This window comes from Empidonax traillii, unplaced genomic scaffold (genome assembly GCF_003031625.1).
Source record: "Empidonax traillii isolate 1590-97213 ecotype Southwest subspecies unplaced genomic scaffold, ASM303162v1 scaffold566:size1034704, whole genome shotgun sequence".
Taxonomy (NCBI): Eukaryota; Metazoa; Chordata; class Aves; order Passeriformes; family Tyrannidae; genus Empidonax; species Empidonax traillii.
Window position 1 is genome coordinate 599,826 of NW_020955759.1, and position 24,406 is coordinate 624,231.

Sequence of the window (24,406 nt, forward strand, 5' to 3'; positions counted from 1 at the left end):
TGCCATCTCTGGGACATTCTTTGTCAACCCTACACATACATCTTGAGTCAGAGGCAGCACCTTCAGGGGCACAGACCTTTGCAATCGAAACTCACTGTATTCACCTCTCAGTAAGCAGGATGCTCTGTTTAGCTATTTACATCATGACTTACTTCTGGTGCCTACTCTACTACCAAAAGTTTCTTGCTAGTTCTTTACTAAAGCTTACCAAATACACAAACTTTATAAGGACCACAATACAATTATTACTGTCCAGAAAAAAATACAGTGTGCAAAAGTGGATATAGATACACAATTCCTAGATACAGAAATGTTTAAGACTGTTGTTGTAACTTATATTATCATGGTTTATGTTTTGCAGTTTTACTAAAGAATGCAAAAAAGGAAGAAGAAAAGCCTTTCAGAGACTGTGCAGATGTATACCAATCTGGTTTTAACAAAAGTGGGGTCTACACTATTTATATTAACAATGTGTCAGATCCTAAAAAGGTAAAGACTTTGTTTATTTTCTTCTTTGTTAATATGTTGTTGCTCTGGACTTAAAAGAGCATTTGGAGACTTTATTCAAGTTCTTATTCTGCAAAGCATTGTACTGGTATAAATAACTTGGGTTATATTCAGTCTTTAAAAAAAATACAATAGATTACTACAATCATTACTAAATGTATTATTCCAGACATTCTTCTTTCCTGCTGACAGAGAATTCCTCCTAAGTTCCAGCATACACTCAATAGTTGACTCACTTCCTCCCACTTGGCAAGCTCAGTTGAATTGGGCTATGACTGCAAATAAATCTGCAATAAAATTGAGAAGACAATTTGTAATATGTGATAATGAGGAAGCTGATGGGGGAGGATTATCTGGTAGCACTGGGAAAGAAATAGCAGAATGAGTAGTTTTTAAAGATAAGGATTTACAAAAATCCTGCTTCTGTTGTAGGGAGTAGGGAAGAGTGTTTTTGTCTGTAAAGAGCCCAATAATCTGAGTGTTAGCAATGCTTGAAAGGATTAAGCATTCATAATCCCGTTCTTCTCCAAAAAGAGCCTTGGGAGGGTTTTTTTCAATGAAAATGAAACATCAGTCTGTAAAGGAGACTAGTTTTTTGGAAAGCTTTTTTTGATAAGGTACATGAGTCAGTTAAAGGTAGAAACATGAGAGGATAACCTAAGCCTAACTTATCCACGGAGGAAGGCTGGCTGTCCTGTTGACGAGGTACTATTGGGAGCAGCCACCGAGGCTAAAGGCTGATTACCTGGGAGAGTGAAATACAGTAGTGTTCATAAGGTGGGCCAAACAGGAGGGAGGGAACAACTTCTGCCTGCTGAATTTATTCTTACTGCAGTAAAATGGTGACTCTGCAAACAGAAAAAGACCATAACAAATATTACCAATGTTATTGTTTATAATAAGTTTATGATCATATTAAGATATGTAAAACTTATTTCTAAACTGAATGTGGTATTATTAGAGGCCTTTGGAAACCTGTAAATGTCAAGACATTATAGTTTACCAAGGAAGGTGGAAGAGTTCTATGGGCCAAGATCAATATAATTCTGGTGAATATGAATGTAAAAATAATTGACATGACATAAAATACAGAGATCCCTTTAAGTGTTACTGAGCAGGACAAGAAAAATGAAAGCAGTTCTGCAGAAGCTGTTCCACTCAGAAAAGAGAGGTAACATCTATGTCCAATTTGCATATACCAATTGGTAGTAGCTTTTTCTAGCCTTACTGAAGTTTGTATACCATGTCCAGAAGCTGGATTGCAATTAAAACCAGCAGTTATCTGAAAGCACTGTGGCATTGATGCTTCTGGTATATTTACCTTAAACTCACTTCACTGGCTTTATAAGGACAGTGACACAATGGAAGCCACCCTGTGTTTACCCTGTATCCCTGTTTACAAACACTGCTATCAATCAATACAGATAATGCAACTCAGCTGATAAAATTGGATTATGTTTTCCTGTATGGTTCCTGGTTTAGCAAGAAAATGTGAGAGTGTCTGTGTGTGCTGAGGGCATTTCTGCTACCACCTGTTTCTGTCTTGCCCTAGTGATAACACAGCAAGAGCTGATCCCAGGCATGTTCATGTTAGTCAAGTGAGAATTGTGATTGCTTTAACAGATGTTTTTTTTCAGACATTAGGGTCATTTTAACATTCTTCAAGGTAGTGCTGTGCAGATAGCTGAACTAACTCCAGCTGAGATAGCTTCAAAATTGTATCAACTCAGCACTGTGCCAGGACTAATTAGCCCAGAGGTAGCACTACGCAGACACAGTTAGATTGCTCTAATACCCTGATAGGAACTCCATGATGGAGACATACTTGCTTGTTTAAAGCCAGCTTAGTTATCTGGATTACCATGATGCAATGCACAAACCTGACATGTCTGAAGAGGCCTAATATATTGTTGCCTTCTGTAATACTCCCAGCCATCAGCAACTATCTCATTCATAGTAATTTTATACATCAGGTTACAAAAATATACCTTCATTTTATTTTATATTATTACCTTCGTTTTATTTTATTTTATAAGTATCCTAAGGGATACTTACGAGAATCCTCATATTCAATAGAAAACACCTTTGCCATATATAAAAACATTACTGTCAGTTCTACTGTTGTTGATTTTACATTGAAATATTCATAGAAAACTATCCTTAATACTTACAGCTCCCTACCATTTATATGTCTCATTTTTATGTGCTTAAAAATTTAGACTACAATTTTTGTTTCATGTTCCTAGACTCAACAGTTCATTAATTTAGTTCATTAGTCTTCCAGCCCTGCATCAAAAATTAGTGGTTAATTTCTGTTTAAAAGAATCTCAATAACGTTCCATATTTTTGATACGGAAAGAGAAAAAGATAGAACTATTAAGCTAATTAGTTTGTTTACTTTGATGTGTGCATGTGCAATGACTGATAATGTGGACAAATGATTGTCCCTGAGCAGTAGTGAAAGCAAAGGCAAGAAGAGTCCTCTCAGTCCCCTACAAGGATAGAGTCAGCTACAGGGGAAGCAGAGGCTTCTGATGAGCACGGGAGCAGTGGGAGTGAGGTTGCCACCTATTCTGAGTTTGAAGGAACCACGTCACCTCTGCGAGCAGAAGTAGGGCAGGGGTGATGCTCTGACTGTACACGGAACCTCCGCATCGCCCCTTCGATCAGTGCATTGACTCTCACTGTCTCCTCAAATGCTCCCACAAACATGACTTTTACCAACTTCTGGGTGCACTGCACTGAAAATGTTATCAATTGCTAGTGAGGTCTACGTATTCTGAGTCTTTATGACTCTGCGAAAGCAACAGCCACTGTTGCCATGAATGCAACTTCGACTTTTACCGCTCTACTTTCTGCTTGTGGACTTCCTACCAAATTAGTGTCAATGGTCTCTTTGAGCATACCTGACAGAATTTTAACCCATTAAAAGTATGCTAGCCCCTTATACTATGGAAACTGGCATCCTGACACGGTTATCATCAGACTCAGGTTTTTCATAACAGAAAGGCATTCCCTGAACCTCAAATGGCTGGTCTTGAGCTTGTTGCTCCGTGACAACAATGTAGACTTGTGATGCTTTAGTGTGCATTTACTTAAAATGCAATTTGTGGTAATTCTCTGCCTTCTGTTTACTCACTTAAAAATTGAGCTTATCTCTAAATGTTTATTATAAAGTTTTCAATAATTTAGTTCATAAAACTAAAATAAGTAGAAAAAATCCTGTATTTGCCTTTTAGGAGTTTGAGAATTTTTACCCATGCATTTAAGGAAGGGCAAGACTGGAATATTTTGGATGGTCTTTTAATCTGAATCAGGGTATTTTATTAATCATAAACTCAGAATCTAGATATACATGCATATCAAAAGTCACTTTTCTTCATTCTTTTCTAATAGAAGGTTAAGTATCGGAACATGTTAAGTGGTGTTTAATGGCTGAGTGCCTTGACCTTGTCTGGGACAGACAAGGCTAAAGCTATGCACAGTGAACATCTATAATCAACTTGGAACTCCTGTTAATACAGCAGGTGTTTCTGTCTACCACTGTGGAAAGTGCCAGACCACACAATGATGGGTAGTAAAAAATGAGCTCCTGGCAACCCTTTCTTTCACTGTGTAGTTTTCACTTTCAATTTGATATATTATTCAGAAAACTTCAAAGTCCTTTTATAGGTATTTTATTATATTTTATTATGAAACCCGCATAATTTGTGTTCATCTTTAAAATGAATAGTCTTAATACAGTTGAGGATTTAATGCTTTAAAAATTGGCAGTCGATTCATGGGAGCTTTCAATGGCTTATAATTGTAGTAAATCCATAATTTAGACATTCTCACTGTAGATCAGACTGAAGAAATTAAGTCCTGTAGATAAATGTTCTGACTCACAGTGTGTTCCCTGAAGAAGGAATAGGGCCACAATGTTTGTCTAGAAAATTGTGGGGGTTTTTGTGGTTACCCTAAATCGAGTTCACATGTTTACATTGTTCAGTATTCTGTTTCCTTACCGTACCTTCACAAGGACTTCACTTGGCATGCCTGGTGCAATAAAAAAAAAGCACTTGCATAATGTTACAGTGACAGTGCTTATGAGTGGGAGATATTTGGAATGGTTTTTCCTGAGGGCAGAGTATGGTTCTCTAGTCCACTGCAGGATAGAAAATAGAAAAGAAGCATGGAGGGAATGGAAAAGGGAAAGCTGAAGATGTGGAGGGGAATGATGTGGAAATGTTCTGATAGGACATGTTACTGGGAGAACTAATATTAAATATAAAGGTTGTGATCAAGTGACTGAGGATACCATTGAGGGCATAGGGCATGAATCCATAGGAAAACATGCTTCCTTAATTCTGTTATGCACAAACACTTCCCCCCCACCTTAAGATGACAGGGTTCCAATACAAGCTTGTTTTATTGTGTTTTTTTGGGGGGATCTCTATTTATTTATTTATTTACTGCATAGGTCTTTTGCAATATGGAAATTGCAGGAGGAGGATGGACAGTTATACAGCACCGAGAAGATGGGAGTGTGGATTTTCAGAAAAGCTGGAAAGAATACAAAATGGTAAGGTGAAAAATGTGCAAGTTCATACAAGTGTCAGATTTCAAATACTGCTTCCTATTGTCTTAGGTAGATAGTTCTGCCTATAGTGATGTGGTGTGGTCCTGCAGTTTTTATGAGCTACCCTTGTCATATCTGTTACTTTTGAAAATGCTTTTTACTCAATTAGTTGAGTATTATTTCCCGTGATTTAGAATTTCTTTGAGATCAGAAACTGAGATATAAAAAATGAGATGAGGCCAGAATGCAGCCATCTGTCTCTGGACTTGCTGTGATATTAAGAGGTAATAGGCATGTGATGATGTTCCTAAAGCCTGGATGTTTTCAGCTGAGGGGAACTCCTTCAGAACTTGGAGTACCTCAGATAGGAATGAAAATTCTTACTGGGGTTTATCCAAGTCATACAGCACCTCTGCCAATCAAGTTCATGTACTGGAAATGTTGATACTTCAAATAGCATTATGAGAAAATAAATAAGTAACCAATTTAAATATGACATGGCTTCAAGCAGTCTGTTATCCCTTTGCCAACTCAAAAAATTTTACTTCAAACTAAATAATTTCCCATTTTTTTCATTTGCTGCCTGTTCATACTTTCTGATGGAGCTCCTTTCTCTGAGTCCCCAAGGACTGGCTTGGACTACAACGATATTTGTAGTGAAACTTTCAGTACTGTATTATCAGCCTGACAGAGGAATGTCTTTTTTCTACAGTTTTCAAAAAGCATGAAATGAAGAGAACGTTTTAATTTTTTTTTTTTTTTAAAAAAAACGCAAGTTTGATTCAGTAAAAATTTCTATTGGAAAAAATTCTGTTACAGAACCTACAATTTCAGAAATAAACCCAATATATTATTGAAGCTAAATCTAATTTTTGATCTTATAAATGTTTTCTTTTTAATATTTGTTATTACTTGAAAATATAAATTATAAAAAAATAATCATTTGGATCAGACCCCTATTCCTATGAATAGCTAGAGGATATAGTCTGTCTCACAGTATATGTCAACTAAAAGTAATGTTAAAATGACAGATATTTTTAAATAGAATTGCAAAATTGGAAACTTTTTTTAGAATTCATAATGTTTTAATCTAGCAGAAAACATAACAACTGTTTTACTTGATTTTCAAATAAAATATAAAACATCAATTTATTTTGGAGAAACAAAATTGAAGATCAACTAAGGTTGAAGATGCAACCTAAATAATTTGCTACATATGGACATTTTCAATTTATACATATCACAATAATTGAGATTTTCTGTTTCTATCACTTGTGCTTTTTCTTATCAGTTATATAAATACAGCCCTTTGTAAAGTTATCCCACATGGCCTTTTGCATATATATCCCTTCATGTAGCCAAAGATTTTCCTCTAATTTTCCTCTACAATAGTGTGAGCCTGTTCAGGATTAGATTACATTGATTTTGTCTAGTTCAAGCAGTCTGAACTAGTTTTACTTCTCTTTAGGAATGATATAATATTCTAAGGTATCATTTGCTTCTATGAAATTAAAAGGATCTGGTTTTGGATTTTATTGATATCTTATCCTATAAGTCATGAAACAATATGGGATTTAGGCTTGCTCTATTTCTGTGAACCATTTACCCAAGTAAATATCTTAGGCCCCCTTCAGTGGTTATCATATAACACCAAATATTGAATGTTGAGTGATAGAGGCTAATCGACATTCTGTGTATTACTGGAATATGTGACAGTGTCTGAGCTTCAAGGCATTGACACCACTGATTTAATTCCTTGATTGTTCAGAAAGGGTGCATGGTGTCTATTGGACCACATCCCCTCTCCTTGCTGGTGTTTCTTCCAGTGGAAACTGGTTTGTGTGGTAGGGGACACAACGGTACTTGATCTTACTTGAAGAGGTTGAATTTAACTTGCATTCTCTCAACCTATAGTTCAGACACAGCTTTCCAGATTTGTTAAGATCTTCTCTTTGTGCTTGTATCTAATAATTTCATCATAATATAATTACAGTATTAGTAAGCCTCTGATGCTTCTTTTATTTTCAGTGCATTTAGTTCTTACTGGAAAAGAAATTGGAAAATTGTTGAAGTTTTTAAGTTACAAGAAAGTACTGACTGCCACCTTCTGAGCTGGACAGGATTTCAGGCCACCAACCAGCTTTACCACTAGAGCCCTCACAATTTATTGACTGTTCCAGTTTCAGGAGGCCGTTCAGATACACTCTGACTCTAGGATGAGATCCTTACTTGGAAAGGGTGCACATGGAGTAATCTCTCCAAGGATGAGTGACAGCAGTGCTGATTACAAGAATCACCTGCAGACAAGGCAGTCATTGTCTTTGATAGAGTTTCATGCTGGTGCTTTCAGCTTACATGGAAGTACTTCAGTTCCTACTCCAGACACCAACACAAGAAGTAGGTTAAGTCAGAAACAAAGTAGCCATAAATCTTTTGAAAGTAGGAAGCACACAACTCCATCCACGCATAAATCACACAGTTAGCACCACAAAGTCAGTGCTACTATAGCAACAGTGGCACTAATTTTTCCTCATTGTTCTTTTGGCTCTATTTCCACTGGCATTCAATCTCCACTCTGGAAAATATAGTTACACTTTCTTTGGTATCTAAACCAGTAGGTAATGAATACAAAACCTTTTCTGAAGATTTACTGTTATGAATGATTGGTTATGCCACCTTCTTGCTTAGGGGCATTTGTACTTAGCAGTATTCTTCAGTTTTGTTATTAGCCTTGTACTGTGCAGTGTAATTTGCATCTCTGAACTAATTTCTGACTATGAAATCTCTTGGGCCATTTCAGTTTCGTACATTCAATAGTAATTGGAATAAATTCAGAGGAAACACCTTAAGTCATCTTCCCGTCCTTTTCTTATCAGTATCTACTACATCTGTTCTGCCACACTTTGCAATGAATTTTCTGTTATACTGTTTGTTGCTTATTGGAAAAAAAATAAAGTGGAACAGTGAATAATTTCTGTAACAGTAGCTAAGATCACACTGAAGCAAGCTTCAACCCTGAAGCAAGTTTCAACCATTTTTCATATTTCCTTGCCTGAGGAGGGAATAAAATACACTACTAAGAGTTTTGATCTCTAGAGGAGAATATAATTTTAAAAAACTATCACTTGCCATCTGCAAATCTAAAACCCTTTTAGAAGGGGGGTTTTCCACAAGCTTACTTTCTAAGACACAATTTCTGGCACTTATTAGGCAGTCATTAGCAATGATGAAATCCAAGTAAATTATTAGTTCATATGCTAACTTGGCTATCAAAACTTCTTGATAATTTTCCAGTTTTCAGTTCTTGGATGAATGCACCTTTCCCACTGACTGTCTCCATTTTTGCCAAATTAGGTGATGGAGTATTAGATTCCCTATTCTCTAGCCTTTTAGCATGTCTAGCTTAATAATTCCCATGAAATTCACAGTATTTATTCCACACTTGATAGCCCAACATTTGCTATCAGCTTCTCAGGGGGGCTTCTTAGGGGTCAAGTCTGTTGGGGGCTTCCTCAGACCTTTAAAATTACTTTCTTGCTTTCTGTCATTGGATAAAAACTCTCAATAGGTATTTGAAATTGTGTGCCTTGGCTAGCTCACAACAATCCTTTGTCTAGCCAGGTTTTTTTGCCCGCATGACAGCATTTAATTGTACTGCCTGTCTTAATTGCTATAGTATTGCTATTTTCCTTTCACTGATGAAAGAGAGCTATCACTTTTTTTGGTTATCCGTAATGTCGTGAGCTAGATTAGGATCACTTGTACATAGTAGACTCCAAGCTGAATTTCTAAGTTTTATGGCAACAACCTCCTACATTTCTGACCAGCGGCTGTTTTTTCATTTGATTTCTTTATGGCAAGAATGATGTTCAGTGGTAAATTCCACATTCTTTTAATTTCATGTTCCTGATTAACATCTAAGAGTCCAACAACAGTTCAGTGTTTTACAAAAGTCTGCTGCCAACTTTTTTCAGAAGTCATCAATATAGCATTCATGTGTGCTTGAAGAACACAATATCCAGAAGAGCTACAAACCCACTTCCATTTCTGTTGGGGTTTCTTCTTTTTCTCTTCTTAAAGCTGTTTTGTCATACTGATGGCTGTCTCCACAGCACCAATGCTCTTCTATAGCTTAAATTCTTCACAGACTGAGAGCCAGACCACAGAGGTAGTCACGAGAACTTTCTCAGGAAGTATTTTTGGATGCAGTTCTAGTAGGTATTTATATTACGGGTATTTATATTATGTTATCTGGAAAAATCTGACTTTCCTCTGAACCTCAGTAAATTTTAGCTAGCATGCTTTGAGATCTGTGTCTTCTGCTTACTTAAAAGACAGCTGAACACCTCTTTGGACTGTAAGTCTTTCATTTCCTTCTAGGCATGATGGTTTTTACCCTTTTTGACATATTTCCTACAGTTCACTTCTGTGAATAAGCTCTAGTTTGGACATAAGTCCCACTCATTTTCTGGAAGACCTTATTTGTGGCAGTCAGGCTTTGGTGACTACGTTTTCATCCCACTACTCCTTGCAAATCCTACATTCCTGAATTATACATAATAAGAGCTACCATTCCAACAAAGATTTTATTTCTTAGTGCCATTGTTCAGTTAATTCTGAAAATTTCCAGATGTTATATTTAATTTTTATTTGCAAAGTGATCAACTCCTGTTTTGGAATATGGTCTCTTAATACTTTTTACTCCATCTCTTGTAAGCCTTATTTTATTTTCTCTTGTGAAAGTTTCAGGTCCATTTTTCAGTTTTACTGTCATTCTTCCTGCCTACTTTTCTTGCCTTTAAGCTCTGACAAGTTTTTTTTTTTTCTTTATTGCTTCAGTAACAACATTAAGTTGCATATTTTTCTCATTCAAAATAGGTTTTCACCATTTTGTGAAGTTAATATTGTGTTTGACTTGAACAAAGAGACAAAACCTCAAGGTGTTGTACTGTTCCCTCTTGGAGCATTAATTGATGATGGATATTTCTCTGTTGTAGTTTTATCCATTTAAAAATAGTGCCCAGGTTCTTTTTTTCTCCCCAAATACTTGAAGAATCAAACAGCTACAGATAGAACTCCAAACTCATTCAGTCATTAGATTATGATGCTCATCACTTTCTTTTTCAAGATAGAGGGTGACTGCATAAAAATGCACAAGGTATATTTTAGAAATTTTTTTTATAGGTTTCTTGATTCTAGTTCCACTATTTTACTGCAAAGCAACTTCAAGTGTGGGTAGTTTTTTAAAACAAAAATTACATAAACCATATGATTTGACTGAGGAGAATGTTCTTGACAAAGAAAAGAATTTGTTCATAGTTTCAAAGCACATATTGTGGAAGCAATATCTTCCATAATTCTCAGGCTTTTTTAAAGTTAAAAATTCTGAAGTAATTTTTAATAATTTTCTGGATTATAACTCTTTAAAGTATGTTATGCATCGTTATGGCCACAAAATCTTCACACTTTTTACATTGACAGCCATATTCCTCTGTTCTTTAAAAGATAACTCAAATAGTATCAAACAACTCTAAAGGTGGTAGCACCGATCTTTCTGCCTCTATTCCACATTAAATGAGTTTGTGAAAAGCTCATTTTTTTGGATCTTTAATCATGCCAAGCTTTTTCCTCAAGACTAAAGCAAAGAGATTGCAGGGAGCGAAAAAATACATTCCACTGCAAGCATATGATGCAGCTCCCTGGGTTCAGAGGATGTCGAGTACTGGAATAGCCACTGAAACTTGCTTCACATAACTTCTGTTAGGGAGATTTAAGAAGATGTTGTTGTTCACAGGAATTAAAACACTCATCAGCTTTTCAGTTAATAATTTGTGATTTTGAGAGGAATTTTAAATTAGGAAACTTTTATCACCATGTGAAAATGTACACAAATATACTAGACAGAGATTCCTTGCTACCAACAGGCCAGTTGTGGTTTTATGGTAAGAGATTTTGGAATGAGCTATATTCAAGTAATTTAGTTTTAGGTCACAAACAGCAGCAGAGAGAAACAAAGGCAAAGCAACAAAATATTACACTTAATATACATATGGTCAGATATGTAAAACTTTGAGTATGATTGTTGATTAATCTAACATGGACATAAATTTTCACTTTCACTGTTATTACTCCTGAATTTTTTGTCTGGGGAGGGCTACTCCAAGTGCAAACATATGCAACTGCTCTTGATAGATAGCTAATTATATTTTATAATAAGAACCCATGTCTTCCTTCTAATGAAAGCTTTAGTGTTTGAACAGGAGGGATCCAGTGGAAAGGGATCCTTCTCCTACTTGACTCATTCCTTCTTTCTCAACTACTAGGTCACACCTGTACTAGCACATTGAACAGGGCCATGGCCTATGTGTGTGAATAGTTTTGTGACACAAGATACCCATCACTAAATTTTATTGGAGTTTCAGTGTGACCCAAATAACATCTACATCGAATGCCCAAGCAGTGAGGGGTAATGGGCCATTCTCAAATGGCAGTTTGCACAGAGTTGCTTTGGTTTTAGACCTGTTAACATAGAAGCTTTTCTTATTTGCTTTCTTATGCTGAGCAGAATAGTAAGGATTGTTCTTCACAGCTTCTTTTTTCCCCTGTGGCTTAGTGAAACACTTGTGAGGTAAAGAGTTATTGGTTCAAAGAACTTGGGGAGGCATTTTGAAGATAATGTGGGAATAGCAAAGGAATTCAAAAAGTTTTCCAGAAGCAGGAGAACTTTCATAAAACTATCTGTACTACATCCATGCGTCTAGCTAGTAGCTGGAGATGAATCCCATAACTTCTTAGCAGGAACAGCTTCGTGTTTTTTCCCTGCCAGTAAGATGAAGTAGTTTGTAAAGTGCCTTGCAATAATAGCATGGTCCCTCCTGCAAAAGTGAAGGATTTGAGAATAGGATTGACCCGTGAGAAAGGTAAAAGCTAGGGAATGCATGTCTTTGGAAAAGATAGAAGTTAGGTTGCTTCTGTAGTGTAAGCAAACCAGATAGGTTGGGAGTGGTGGTGGTGGTGAATTAATATGTTGACTGAATAGCTTATTAGAGTGAGTTATTAGTTCAAAGAGATAAAAAATCCGCACTTAAGACATGCATAATTCTATTACATATAACAACAAATACATTTCTTATTATAGTATTCTTCAAAATCGTAAGTTTCTTACATCTGAAAAAAATCATTTACTTCAAGGGACTAGGGTAAATGATATGGAAGTAATTTATTTCTTTCACACATTTACCAAGTAATTTGGATATAAGGAAATGGTTTTTGGTGAATGGAATGTGTATTAAGATACTATGTGAGTAACGCCTTTCATAGAGACCCTCCCTTCCAAGATAAAGAGCGGCATGTCATGCTAATTTAGTGAAAAGGCACTTCTGACTGAAACTGTTACTCAGATAATTGTCACTTTCATCAGTGCTATAAAAACAGTCAGCATGTTCTCTGTTTCTCCTGAGATCTAAATCCAGCACGCCCAGTAGAGATAGGCATGATATCAAGGTGGTGAGAGACTATATTCAGTTTTATGAAAATATGCTCATGAAAGTCTTGTGGTACTGAGCAAGGCTTAATCTACAGTGTGCATTTCAACAGAATGATCTAAGGGAGTAAGAATGAAAAGATATTTGATTCAGAGAGGGTTGGATCACTAGACTGGGCACCAGAGATGTTACTACACAAGGGAGCATCTTTTTTATTTTGGAGAATACATTTGGATGTAAAATCACACAAAATGTTGTGTTGGAGCGCAGCTGTGTTTTAAAAGTGTTTTAAACTCAGCACAGCCTTTCCTATGCAAACATCACTGGGTAATTACAGTTTCAGGTCTTGTGTTGACACTTGTGCCTACTTTGCCACCAATGCTTCAATTTAACACTGTTAATTGTATGCTGATAGGACTCACGTAGTCTTCCAACTACTGTTACATAATAAGTTTTTTGTAATGATATCAAGATTTAGCCTCATTATGCTAAAAGCCTGTAGAGCAGTAGAGCACCATGGAAAAAAATTATTGTTATTAAAGAATCTTTCTAACCAAAAGACGGAAACACTATTTCAGAAGAGCCAGGTGAGATTCTGTGAGGTTGTTTTTAAGATTTGTGACTTGAAAATTTAGTAGAATTGTAGCAGAGGTCTTCCCAAATGACAGTTGTGTGCTCTCATCATGGAAGAGCGTTCTCCTCAGGGAGGAGCATCTCCTGTCTGATCTGCTCCATTTGGCACTTGCTGGAGCAGCTCTTCACTTTGGAGCTCATGTTGAATTAGAACTGTAACTTTTTGACTCTGACATCAGTCGTCTTGTATTCTTGTTCAAGTGTTTAGTGTAGCAGCTGAGCCAAAGAAAAGATTCAAGGGCAACCCATAAGTCTGATGCTTGTTTTATTTAGCCAGATTATGGGACTGAAATTCAAGTCCCTGCTCAAACTCAAAATCTTCAAATTTGGGATGATTAGACAGACATTTAGCTCTTTATTTAAACTGACAGTAGCTTAGTTTTTAGTTTAGTCTTTTGAGAAGGTATCTCTGGATTCAATCATTTTTTTTTTAAACTTGTCAACAAATATTTGTTAGAATTTTCTAGTAAAAGAAAAATCTGAATATTTAGCATTGTTTTCCCATATTCTTTTAAGTTAACATTATTTAACACATTTGTTGTCTGAGGAAATTAAAATGATTTCTATAGACCACGTCTATATTTCAAATAACATAATGAATGTTATAATATATAAATATTATATAAATATTTATATTAATATATAAATATTAAATAACAGTGTAATGGAAATGAAATTATACAAGTATACAAAAAAGTATACAAACCTTTTCTAGAAATTCTCTTAAAAAAAATCCATTCCACATTCTCAGCTAAGGCAAAACCAGCTGAATATTCTTTATGGCTTCTGGAAAGTCATTGCTGCTGTAAAACATTGAATTATTATCTGCTTTATTCAGTGAATTATCTGACAGAAGATGAACCCATAGGGTATATTGACTGTGTCTGGTTTCAATTTTATTTTGTCTATAAAAAGTCAAGGCTTCCTGTAAGTTTTATCAGACAAAATAAATAAAGTAAGAGAGATAATTGTTTAATGAATCTGGAGCAACATGATTCAAGCAGAATACCCTCTCGGATTTTGCCAAAGCTAATAAAATTCTTTTGCACCCTGCTTATTATTTTTGAATAAGAATCAACTTTGTAAATTCTTAAGGGCGTTTTTAAAACCAGCATTGAATTCTGTTTCTTTGTTTTTCATGACTGCTTTAGAAGTTTTGATTCTGGTAATCACCATGCAATTGGAAATGAACTGATGCAGAACTCAGATGTCATCTAGAATAAATATTGTATAATCATGCGTTTTTGTCTTTGATTCCTGGTTTGAAGTACTGTAATCCATACAAAAGGATAACAAATTATATTTATATATATTTTTGTTTTCAGAAAAGTTGGGCATTATGTCAGAATTTACAGAATTTACTACATATTTATAAAGAGTCAGAAAACCCCTTTGTTTCATTGTAACACATAAATAATTTTAAAATTGTGAATATATTCTATATTATGGGAGGTTTTTTCTTCTGAAAACAAATGTTATCACATCTACAAGAACAACCTACTCTAAATGTAATACAAAACATCACTTTGTCATTCCTTACTGAAAAAACCTAGGGAAAAAAAATATTTACCAAAATATGATCTTAATGCAATTTTCAGCATCAAAAATATAAATATTTTCTGTACATGAAGACTAAAATGAAACTTTATAATAATCTATGTTAGATCAGCACAAAGATTTCTGCATTCTATTTGTGACTAGTAGTGGACAGTTAAGACAACATATTATTATAATGTGAGCGTATTTCCCTGCTATATTCTCCCAGCTTCCATAGAGTGCTAGCAAGGAAAATGAAGGAGAATTCTGAGAACTTTTGGAAATTTCTGACCTTTCCCTATTATATTAAACTTAAACTTTTGGGAACTTAAAGCCTCTGATTTGCCAGTCATCCCAAAATATTATGCAAACTTCTAGGGAAAAGTAAAATTGATTATTTTTGGAAAAAAATCTAAAGTTTAAAGAATTATTCTCTCTATTTGGAAACATATAAGGAACAAAATATAGAAACATAATGACAAAATAGTGTCTCTTAGTAATTTGAAATACAATTTTGGAACAGTGTTTACAACCCACCGGGTTTCAGAGGGACTTAAAATATAGTTAACTGCAAACACATTCATGAAATACAGATGTTTCTTTTCCTAGTGGATTGATAGCTGAGGCTAACTTGGATCACCTCGTGTGCTTCCTTGAGTTTAGGCACAAAACTTTAACACAAATAATTTTGGAAGTATTTACTATAATGATATGAATGCAAAAACCAATGAGTGTGTTGACAGTGTATATATGTGCTGGGAACTAAAAACATTTAATGACAACCATGGGTCTGCAATAGGTGACTTCGAATGTTAAGTTTTAAGATTTAACTCTGTGCCCTAAGGCGTTCTCAAAACCAAACTTATTTTCCAAAGAAGATGACAAGCATGGTCTTAGGCAAGGCTGTGGGCATCTTATCACTTGGGGCCCCACAGATCTGAGCAGAAGTATAAACTTAAATGGTATAGTATAAACTAAAATGCTTGGATTTCATTGCTGAATTTTAATTAATGAACGATTACTGAATTCTCTCATGAGCAGCAGAATTAATGATGTCTGCTTTTCTGTGGATTTTTGTCCTTTGTCCCACATAGAACTCCCATTCTTATTACTAATAGTCTCCTGAATCCCTGTTATTTTCCAAGATTCTCTGTGGCAGAAGCTTAAGTTCCCCTTTTATGTCCCTCAAATCTCTCCCGGATGTCTAAGGATCCTCTGAGGCAATACATGCTCAGCATCTGCACTTGGCCAGCTGCTCTGCATGTCCTTGTAGGCAACTGGAATAGGCAACTGCTGAACTTCTGCTTCAGCCTTTCTCCAGTCACAGACACCAGTTCTCCTGAAACCTCGTTGAACTTCAAGTTTGTGTGATTTTTAACCCAACCTCAGAAGTGTTCAAAAAATATTGCACAAAATTTTATGGCTTAGAAAAGAAAAAAATATTTTGTATTTGAAGATAAAATTCTAAAATGTACTTTGAAAGCTAAAGATCTTGAAGGTAAATCAGAAGAACCAAGCACAACCGCTTTCTTTGGCAGCTTCTGTGTTTGAAATGGGAACCCAAAATTAAATAGTTTTTTTTTTTGGGGGGGGGGGGGNGGCTAATATTTCATCATTTTGTTCTGCAAACAAAAGCTTACGTATCTCAATCAAGTACTAGTGTTCTTGTAGTAGAGACAGTCTAAGTAAGATATAAAAAAGCAGAGCTCTGTTGTTATTAAGCCAGTCAAAGTAACTGGAAAAACCCAGCATGCATGCAAGTCTTTCTTCAGCTCTGAAATATAGGCAGTAAACTGCAGACTAAATACAGGTTGGAAACAGTTGAGTTTGGCATAATAAAATTATACCTGAAGAAATTGTTGCCAACTCTGCTTACAGAAATGTACTGCTTCTCTCTGGTTTAGATGAATGAAAGCTTTGAGTGCCTGTTTGTGTGTTTATTTCTTTCCAGCCATACTAGGTGTTTAATAAAGTACATTACTTCTCCTTAGGAACGTTCCTTTCTTCAGAGTTGTGTTTTATATCCCACTTACTGCCTTGGTTGCTTTTCTAACTGAGTTTCGCTATTGTAGCTACTTATAGTAAGATTCAGTTTTTCATAACTAATGTGGTGGCTTTCCTCAGAATTTTTAATATTCCTTTCTATATTCCTTCTGTTCGCTGTTGCTGAAGCTTCATTTCCTCAGGTCAGGAGAGCAAGCCACCTAGTGATAGATTTTCATCTTTGTGTAATAACAGGTGTGGAAAGGGAGATGGAAGTGTAAATGAGAAGAATAAAAATTATTATTTCAGAATAATTATATATAGTGTCTGGAGTTTCTATGGAATACATATGGGAACACATAATGTCAAAAAAACCACATGAATTACATGCTGAATAGGCTGTAATCCAAATAAGATAAGACATGTATAATTCAACAAAGCCACAGTTCAAAGGGGAGTCCCTTTAGCTTTCCAGCACTGGGAAAAAGGGAGGGATAATTTCCTGAAAATCTTCATTTAAAGAAAGACAGCTGATGATGATGATAATAATTATATATCTTTTGTGAATAAAACCCGTGTAGACTGAAGAGAAACCTACTTTGACTGATATATGAACAACTGTGTTCCACTTCTACTTTGCATTTTAGGGGAACAAACTTCCCATTAGGTAGTCAATGCAGAGCAGATTTTGCCTTCCTCTGAAACAAGTGGCAGTGATCAGTGGTGCCTGAAGATGTCAGAGACAAACCACTGACTGCTGTGGTATGACTGCCAAAGATGCTGGAACAGGAGACACCATGTGTGACAGTCACAGGGTAGAGAGACAAGGCAAGAAGATATAAAGAATCAAAGGAACAGAGAGAAAACAGTTATAACTGCAGAAGGTTATGTCAGCTGTAGACAGGGTTTATACAGATGAGGAACCAGCATTTGTATTTTAAGAACAATGTGTGAAGCCAAATATGCATGTGAATGCCATCAAAGCACTAGGTGAAAGATAACAGAAGCATTATAATGGGAAAGCTTGAGGAGCAGGAGCTCACACTGGAAGACAGATGTGTTCAAAGCATGATATCACCAGTGTTGGCTACAGCCAGTATTTACAGAGACTTGTGTAGGAAATAATCTTGTTGAGAAAGGTGATATAATGAAATAATGTAAAGGAAAAAGCCAACTAATAGTATCCTCCCATATTTCAGTTTGAGACTTCTCTGAGACTTGCCACAGATAACTGAATGTCAATTCTTGCAGATTAAATGTTTTGTCCATGAGGATCACTTGATGGTCTTTGAGCCAAAAAAGCAGAGATGCTTATTCAAAACATACACTAATGTGCTCAGAGTAGCCAAACGTGGCATGTCTTCTCAGCCTCTAGTATCAGTGAGTCACCAAATACTGTTATTAGCTAGGGCAGTGGAAATAAAAATGACTCCTGAGTAAAGTACTTTCTAATGTAATTCCTTGGAGGAACAACAACAATAACAAAAATACCTCCATTTTTTATTTTTTGGTCCAATCAAACTTCTAAGCTTCTAAATTTTTTTAAATTAAATTTCTTTAGAAGTTTGAAGCTAATATACCTATGGATTGTCTAAGTGAGTATTAACTGTGCATGGCCTCTGGGGAGTCAGAATTTCATCCTCAGTGAACCAACTAATCAGATCTGGAGCTAGAGTAATGCAATTATGAAAAAAATAGAGAGAGGGTTCTACTTTCAGTGTTTTCATCTCATGTTAGGAGTAACTGAAATATTACATAGGGAAGATCAATGTCTTGCCAATGTGTCTCACAGCCACATTTCTCTTTCTCTAACCTTTAGTCCCAAGAAAATGTCCTTATTTTAACCCTTTTAAAACATATACTATCTGGATATAATCCAATCTTTCATTTGATTTGAAATTTCCACAAGGTCTTCTAAAACATTCTGGAACATCATTGTAAGCAACTCGGAAGATTTCTCATTCCATTTTTCCTATCTTAAGAAATATGAATAAGAACAATCATGTTGGAATAGTTCTTCTCAAGTAAAGATTATGGTTTAAAATAATTTTTACTATTTAAAGAGAAAGAAAAGGAAAATAAGAAACGGAGCCAGGAGTTCTCAGGTATGAACTAATAGTTTATGAAGAAAAATAATTCTAATATATAGTAAATAAATTAATGGCATTAAATAAAACTTTAAGTTTAATGTAGCAAAATATTCACTATAATTTAAACAACTTAAAAACCTGGGAAACGCATAAAAATATATAGGAATATATATATATATATATATATGAAAAATATATAGGAATACACTTTGAAAATTGATTATATTTTTTCTTTCATTATTATTTTTCCATGTTTCCATTTTCCCTAACTGGAAATAAGATCATCTGAATATATGAAATGTGAGGAGAGCTAAGTACCTTAAATATTATACTGTTCGTTATTTTTCATTTTTAGAAAATAGAGTTACAGTACCCTCTCCTGTGCTTTAGGATAGTGTATAGGAACAGGCACTAACCTGTCCAGCAGGTCTTATATACAGAAGGGAATTTTAAACTAAAGACTTCCCTCCTTTAGTTTTACTTGACAGGAAAAGTATTGTCCATTGTCCTTTAAAGATTAAGACATGACCTATCACCCACAGATAGCTTGAATTTGGTGTATAACTTTCACTTAATATCTTTTTAATCTTTTATAATGTATAGAAGAATTCTGTTTTGACTTGATTGTCTTAATAATAACTAGATTTGACACCATATGAAATGTATTATAGAATATGACTATGTCCAGTATTCACATTGAAGGGTATGCAAATACAGCATCATACTATTAGTATCATGTAACTGGAAAATTATTTTCAGCTGATAACCTCAACTGCCCTCCAAAATATCAGTTGAACTGCATGACATTCCTACATGTTACATATTAGTAGAGTCATTTTAGAGACAGTATAACTGGAGCACAGAAAGCTATGACAGTAATTAAAATGTGTAGGTAAAACATACTGGTCATTTTATTATTGTATAAAGGTTCTACCAATTACAATAATTGCATCTAGTTATTTTGCCAACTTTTTTTCTAGGGTTTTGGTAGCCCATCAGGTGAACATTGGCTGGGAAATGAATTTATCTTTGCAATAACAAGTCAGAGGCAATATTCTCTAAGAATTGAATTAATGGACTGGGAAGGAAACCGGGCATACTCACAGTATGACAGATTTCACATAGGAAATGAAAAACAGAATTACAGGTAAGAATCTGTTGAAATTTTTTTGACTCTGCTGAGTGATAAATATTGTTCATTGTTCACTTGTTAAATACGAGAAAGGGCAATAATATGATACTGATTTTCATCAAAAGTGAGTAGAGGGTAAAAACAAAATAGAAATAAGTTTTCTCAGTGATGGAAGGATAGAAAAAACCTAACATATCTGAGAACAAGGGATCCTGTTGGCTGGTAGAACTGCTAAAAATTGTATAACTTTTAGAATCAGAACTGAATACTAATTGAATAGCAAAATATTTGGATTTTGCATTACAACATAAAGGATTTCTACTTCAGAAGCATTAAACTGAAACAATGGACATTGTGATAGAAGACTAAAAATGCTGTTAAACCATCTGATATTTCCAGACTAAAAATTGAGTCTAAATGAAGAGGAAAAAAAGAATAGTGGATCTTCTTTTGAGGGATTAGTATGCAAAACTTTTTTTCAATAATATTTTCTCCCCTATTTTGTTTTAAGATAAAAATGTAGGAAACTTAAATCAGCTTATTCATAAACAACAACAAAAACAAACAAACAAAACAAAACCCCCAACCAAACAAAAAAGAAGCAACTTGAAGATACAAGAAGTTTGGATGATCTAAGTAGCTGATTTAATTTTTTTTTAATCATTGTTTCATCTGAACAGACAGTACGACACAGAAAAAAGGGAATGAAACCCATAAACATATCCAAATTATTTACTACAGCACATCTAGTTAGCATAAGATTTAGGAGACAAACAAATATATTGTAAACCCAAACATCCAAGTCATAGCATGTGGAACTAGGTTGGTATTCAGATCTTTAAATTCAAGTAACATGATTCTCAGAAATGCTGGTTGCATCCCTTCCCCCAAGACCCCGGAGAAACGGAAGTGAGAGCAATTTGCTCTTTCTGCTGACAGGGCTCTGCCCAGGTGGGACACAAAGCAGTGCCCCTCTGCAGTTTCTCACGGGGCAGTACTACGTGGTGTAGAAGTGCAAAAAAAGTACATTTAGAAGCATCAGTAAGAGTTTAGCTCCTACATAAAGAAAGGAGTATCCATTATTACAAGAATGCATCCTATGATATAAAAACTCTTTATTTTGCTTGCCAGCATCACTATCTGTGATAGAAGCGACTCCAGAAGGCTGGCTGAATAAAAACCTGATTATTGAGTCCTAAACAGCTGGCCACCCTTCAGAGAATGCTGTTTTCCCTTTATCTGAGGAGCTGCCATGAAGGATTTAAATGTTTCCTCTGAAGTTGAAAACCAGAGTTCCCAAACTGCTACTCTGAGTGCCTTTTCTTCACAATTGTCGGGCGTTTGCCACGTTTGCTTTCAGTACCTCAAACACAAAACTGCACACCTTTTCAAAACTTTAGTTGCTGTTATTTGAAATAATTTTGCCAAATAAATTCAGTGCTTTCCTATTTTGGAAGCTCTTAGGATTTTCTTATAATGAACCACATTAAATGTTGTTTCTGTTAGCAAAAATAAGTAATTGTAGGCTGGCTACTCACTTTAGATTCAAATAATATAAGTTCACTAAGTAATAATAACCAGTAAAGAGACAAGTTTCTAAGCTAGCTGGACAGTGGATCAATGAGATCTGAAAGGGAGAAAGGACACTGAAATAAAAGGAAAAGCTCAAGAAGTGGAATATCTTTAATTTATGCTATGGCAGTACCTTGTACATTTGGAAGACATGAAAAAAAACATAAGGTTCCAGGTCTCATATTTGAATATAGTAAATTAAAAGAAAAAAAAACACCAACAACCAAAAAAACCTACAAACATGAAGTGATAAAATTTGCTTGAGAAAATATGGAAAATCATTTTCATACTGTTTTTCCAAAACCCAGCCCCAACCTTACACAAAGTTTGATTCAGTCTGGATAACTCCCAATTGGTGATTTCAGAAGGGTTCTGTTTTTTCTCTGGGCTGTTTGTATTCTCTTTACTACTTTTTATTAGCCTACAGAATCTGTGATTAAAAAGAGTAATGCTGAACATATGTAAGTTTAAATTTTCTCTTTCTAAATGAGACAGCTCCAGAAGGTTTGCTGGGAATGCAGAATAAAATCTATTTATCCCAGATGATGACTGGGAGGAAGGTTAGGTTGAGAAGGTGAATACTTAAGCAGTAAATGTATAATGATAAATGATAACTGAACAGGAAAATCAATGTTTCACCACATGTGAAAGCTTCAATAACAGAATCTAAATGATTAATTTCTTTTAGAACATCCTTAGTTTTCTTATTTTCACAGGACGATTACACGGAGGTTGTCTGTAAATATGATGAAAAGATCTTTCAATCTCTTTGCAGTCTTACAGTGGGACAAGTAAAATCTACATAGAGAAAGAAGAGTCAGGTCTTGCAGATCTCCCATTTAGTGAAGTGTTTCTTAATTTAATTAAGAATTATTCATAAAACTATAAAAACATGAGTTGAAAGAGAATGCTAGAAGACTCACAACCTCCCCTCTTTTCCTGTGTAGACTCTGCCTAGCCCGCTCTTGGTAGTCTGTTGACATTGATGTTTTCAGGAGCTATACAGCTATGACACACTGATGCTCTGACCTGTGTCCTCAGACCCTGGAGAATTAAACACGAAGATTAACTATGCGTTGGGATTTCAGGCACCGCAGTTCATAATCCAACATATTAGTTAACGAAAACAGATCTACTGATGCTGAATTTTCAACACTAGTAATTTCAGCCTGCACATGCATCTGGTTTTGCTACTCATAATACAGGTGAAACATTTCCAAGCAAAGGATGGGATGGAGAACGGGGGAATTACAATTTTTAATTGGCTGAGCTATTTGTAGATACATTATTAGCAGAACACTCAAGAGACAAGTTGACAGGAGAATAATAGTCATGTAGAAAAGAATCAGGTGTATGCTATGGCTCTTCAGGCTTTGCTTTGGAAAACCAAATCAGTTGTTCAATGTAAACTAACAGTCATTAAATTTTACGGGATCTGGTAGCAGAGAATATTTAGTTCACTGAGTATAGTGATGGACTTTAAGGTCTTGTTTGATTAAAAGTTTGTATTTTTAGTTTCAGCAATAGTATTATTTCTCTCTTTTTTCTTAGGCAATTAGGTAGGTAAGCTGGTATCAGAAGCCTTGATGTAATGTTAATCTTTGATTTGTTTTTAAGTTGGAGGCTATTGAGTTATTTGATCACTATTATTGAACTAATGATGGAATTTATTGCAAAAGATTCTCACATATTTCTGTAAAGTAGAAAAAAAAAATTTGTTCATTCAGTCTTTTAAATTGTACTGATGAAAATGCTCTAGAAGATAGTAAAGTAAGTATTATTTGTGAGTACAACTTTTATGGCGACAGCTGTTTTTATGTATCTTTAATTAAAAAATTTATTCCACATAGTATTTCTGTTTCAGAAGCAGGACATAAACAGGCCATTGTCACTTCCTCAGTGTACAGTATCTCATTTTTACATTTTGGTGTGGTTCTTTATTAACCAGGCTTTTCAGTGATGTATTTGTTGCAAATAAGTTTTTTAGGTAAAACAGGGAATCATGCTGACTTGTAAGTTTTTTGAACCATCTGCTTAGCTTCTTCTGTGTTGTTTGTACCACAGTAAGCCTTCAGAGGATTTATTCTCAAATGAGGAAGAAAAAGTACACTGGAGAACACATAGGAAATCTGTGAAAAAGCAAAAATAATAAACACACATCCTCTTGAGACCCAGTCCTGTGCCCAGACCCCAGTACTTTTCCCGCCAAATATGAAAATTACAGAATAAGTCAAAAAATAGACATGGTGAAAAAATTTAAGCCCAGAGTAATTCACTTTTCTTTGGAAGTTTGAAATTCAATTTGGAAGTCTCTTTCAGAGGAAATATTTATGAACAATCCTATTCAGAGGCAGAATGATATCTCTGGTATGCATACTTTCTATGATTTGAAAATATACTTCATATATTTTATACCAAAGGTAAAAAATGGATAATATGGAAGAAAAGATTTAGTATTTCCCTGTATATATAAATATCTGGCTTAGATTATTTTATTTAACAACATTATCAGCCCAATAATATTCTATGAAGTCTAACTACTAGAAGTGCAGGGATTCAATTCGATGCCCATTAACCAGTGGTCTTTCTGGATTGAGGCCAGTGTTGCTATATTATATCAGTGACTAAAACTCACTGGCAGTCCATGCACTATCTCCAAATGTAAGCAGAAATGAAATATAATGACTTCTCTGACTGAAAGTTGATGTAAATGTACTTATAGAATTTAGGAATAAAACAAATTTTGCTTAATCCACATAAATCCCTATATATACTATCCATCCACAGCTAATCATTTCCCACCTCTAACTACATGAAATTCATTTATAGTTCAATATACAATAGCCGTGACTGTGCTGAAGCAGGAACAGAGGTTTTCTTTTCCTTTGCTATGGGATATACTGAGAAT

The 24,406-nt window shown here is 35.0% G+C and overlaps 1 protein-coding gene across 1 annotated transcript in view; it reads left to right on the plus strand.

Moving 5' to 3' along the window:
- The window catches only part of ANGPT1 (angiopoietin 1), a 156,525-nt gene that overhangs the window by 104,651 nt on the left and 27,468 nt on the right, over window positions 1–24,406 (plus strand). Inside the window, exons 5-7 of the mRNA XM_027897914.1 lie at window positions 362–489; window positions 4,970–5,071; window positions 19,775–19,941. Coding sequence (XP_027753715.1) covers window positions 362–489; window positions 4,970–5,071; window positions 19,775–19,941 — 397 coding nt within the window. The remainder of the gene's footprint in view (window positions 1–361; window positions 490–4,969; window positions 5,072–19,774; window positions 19,942–24,406) is intronic.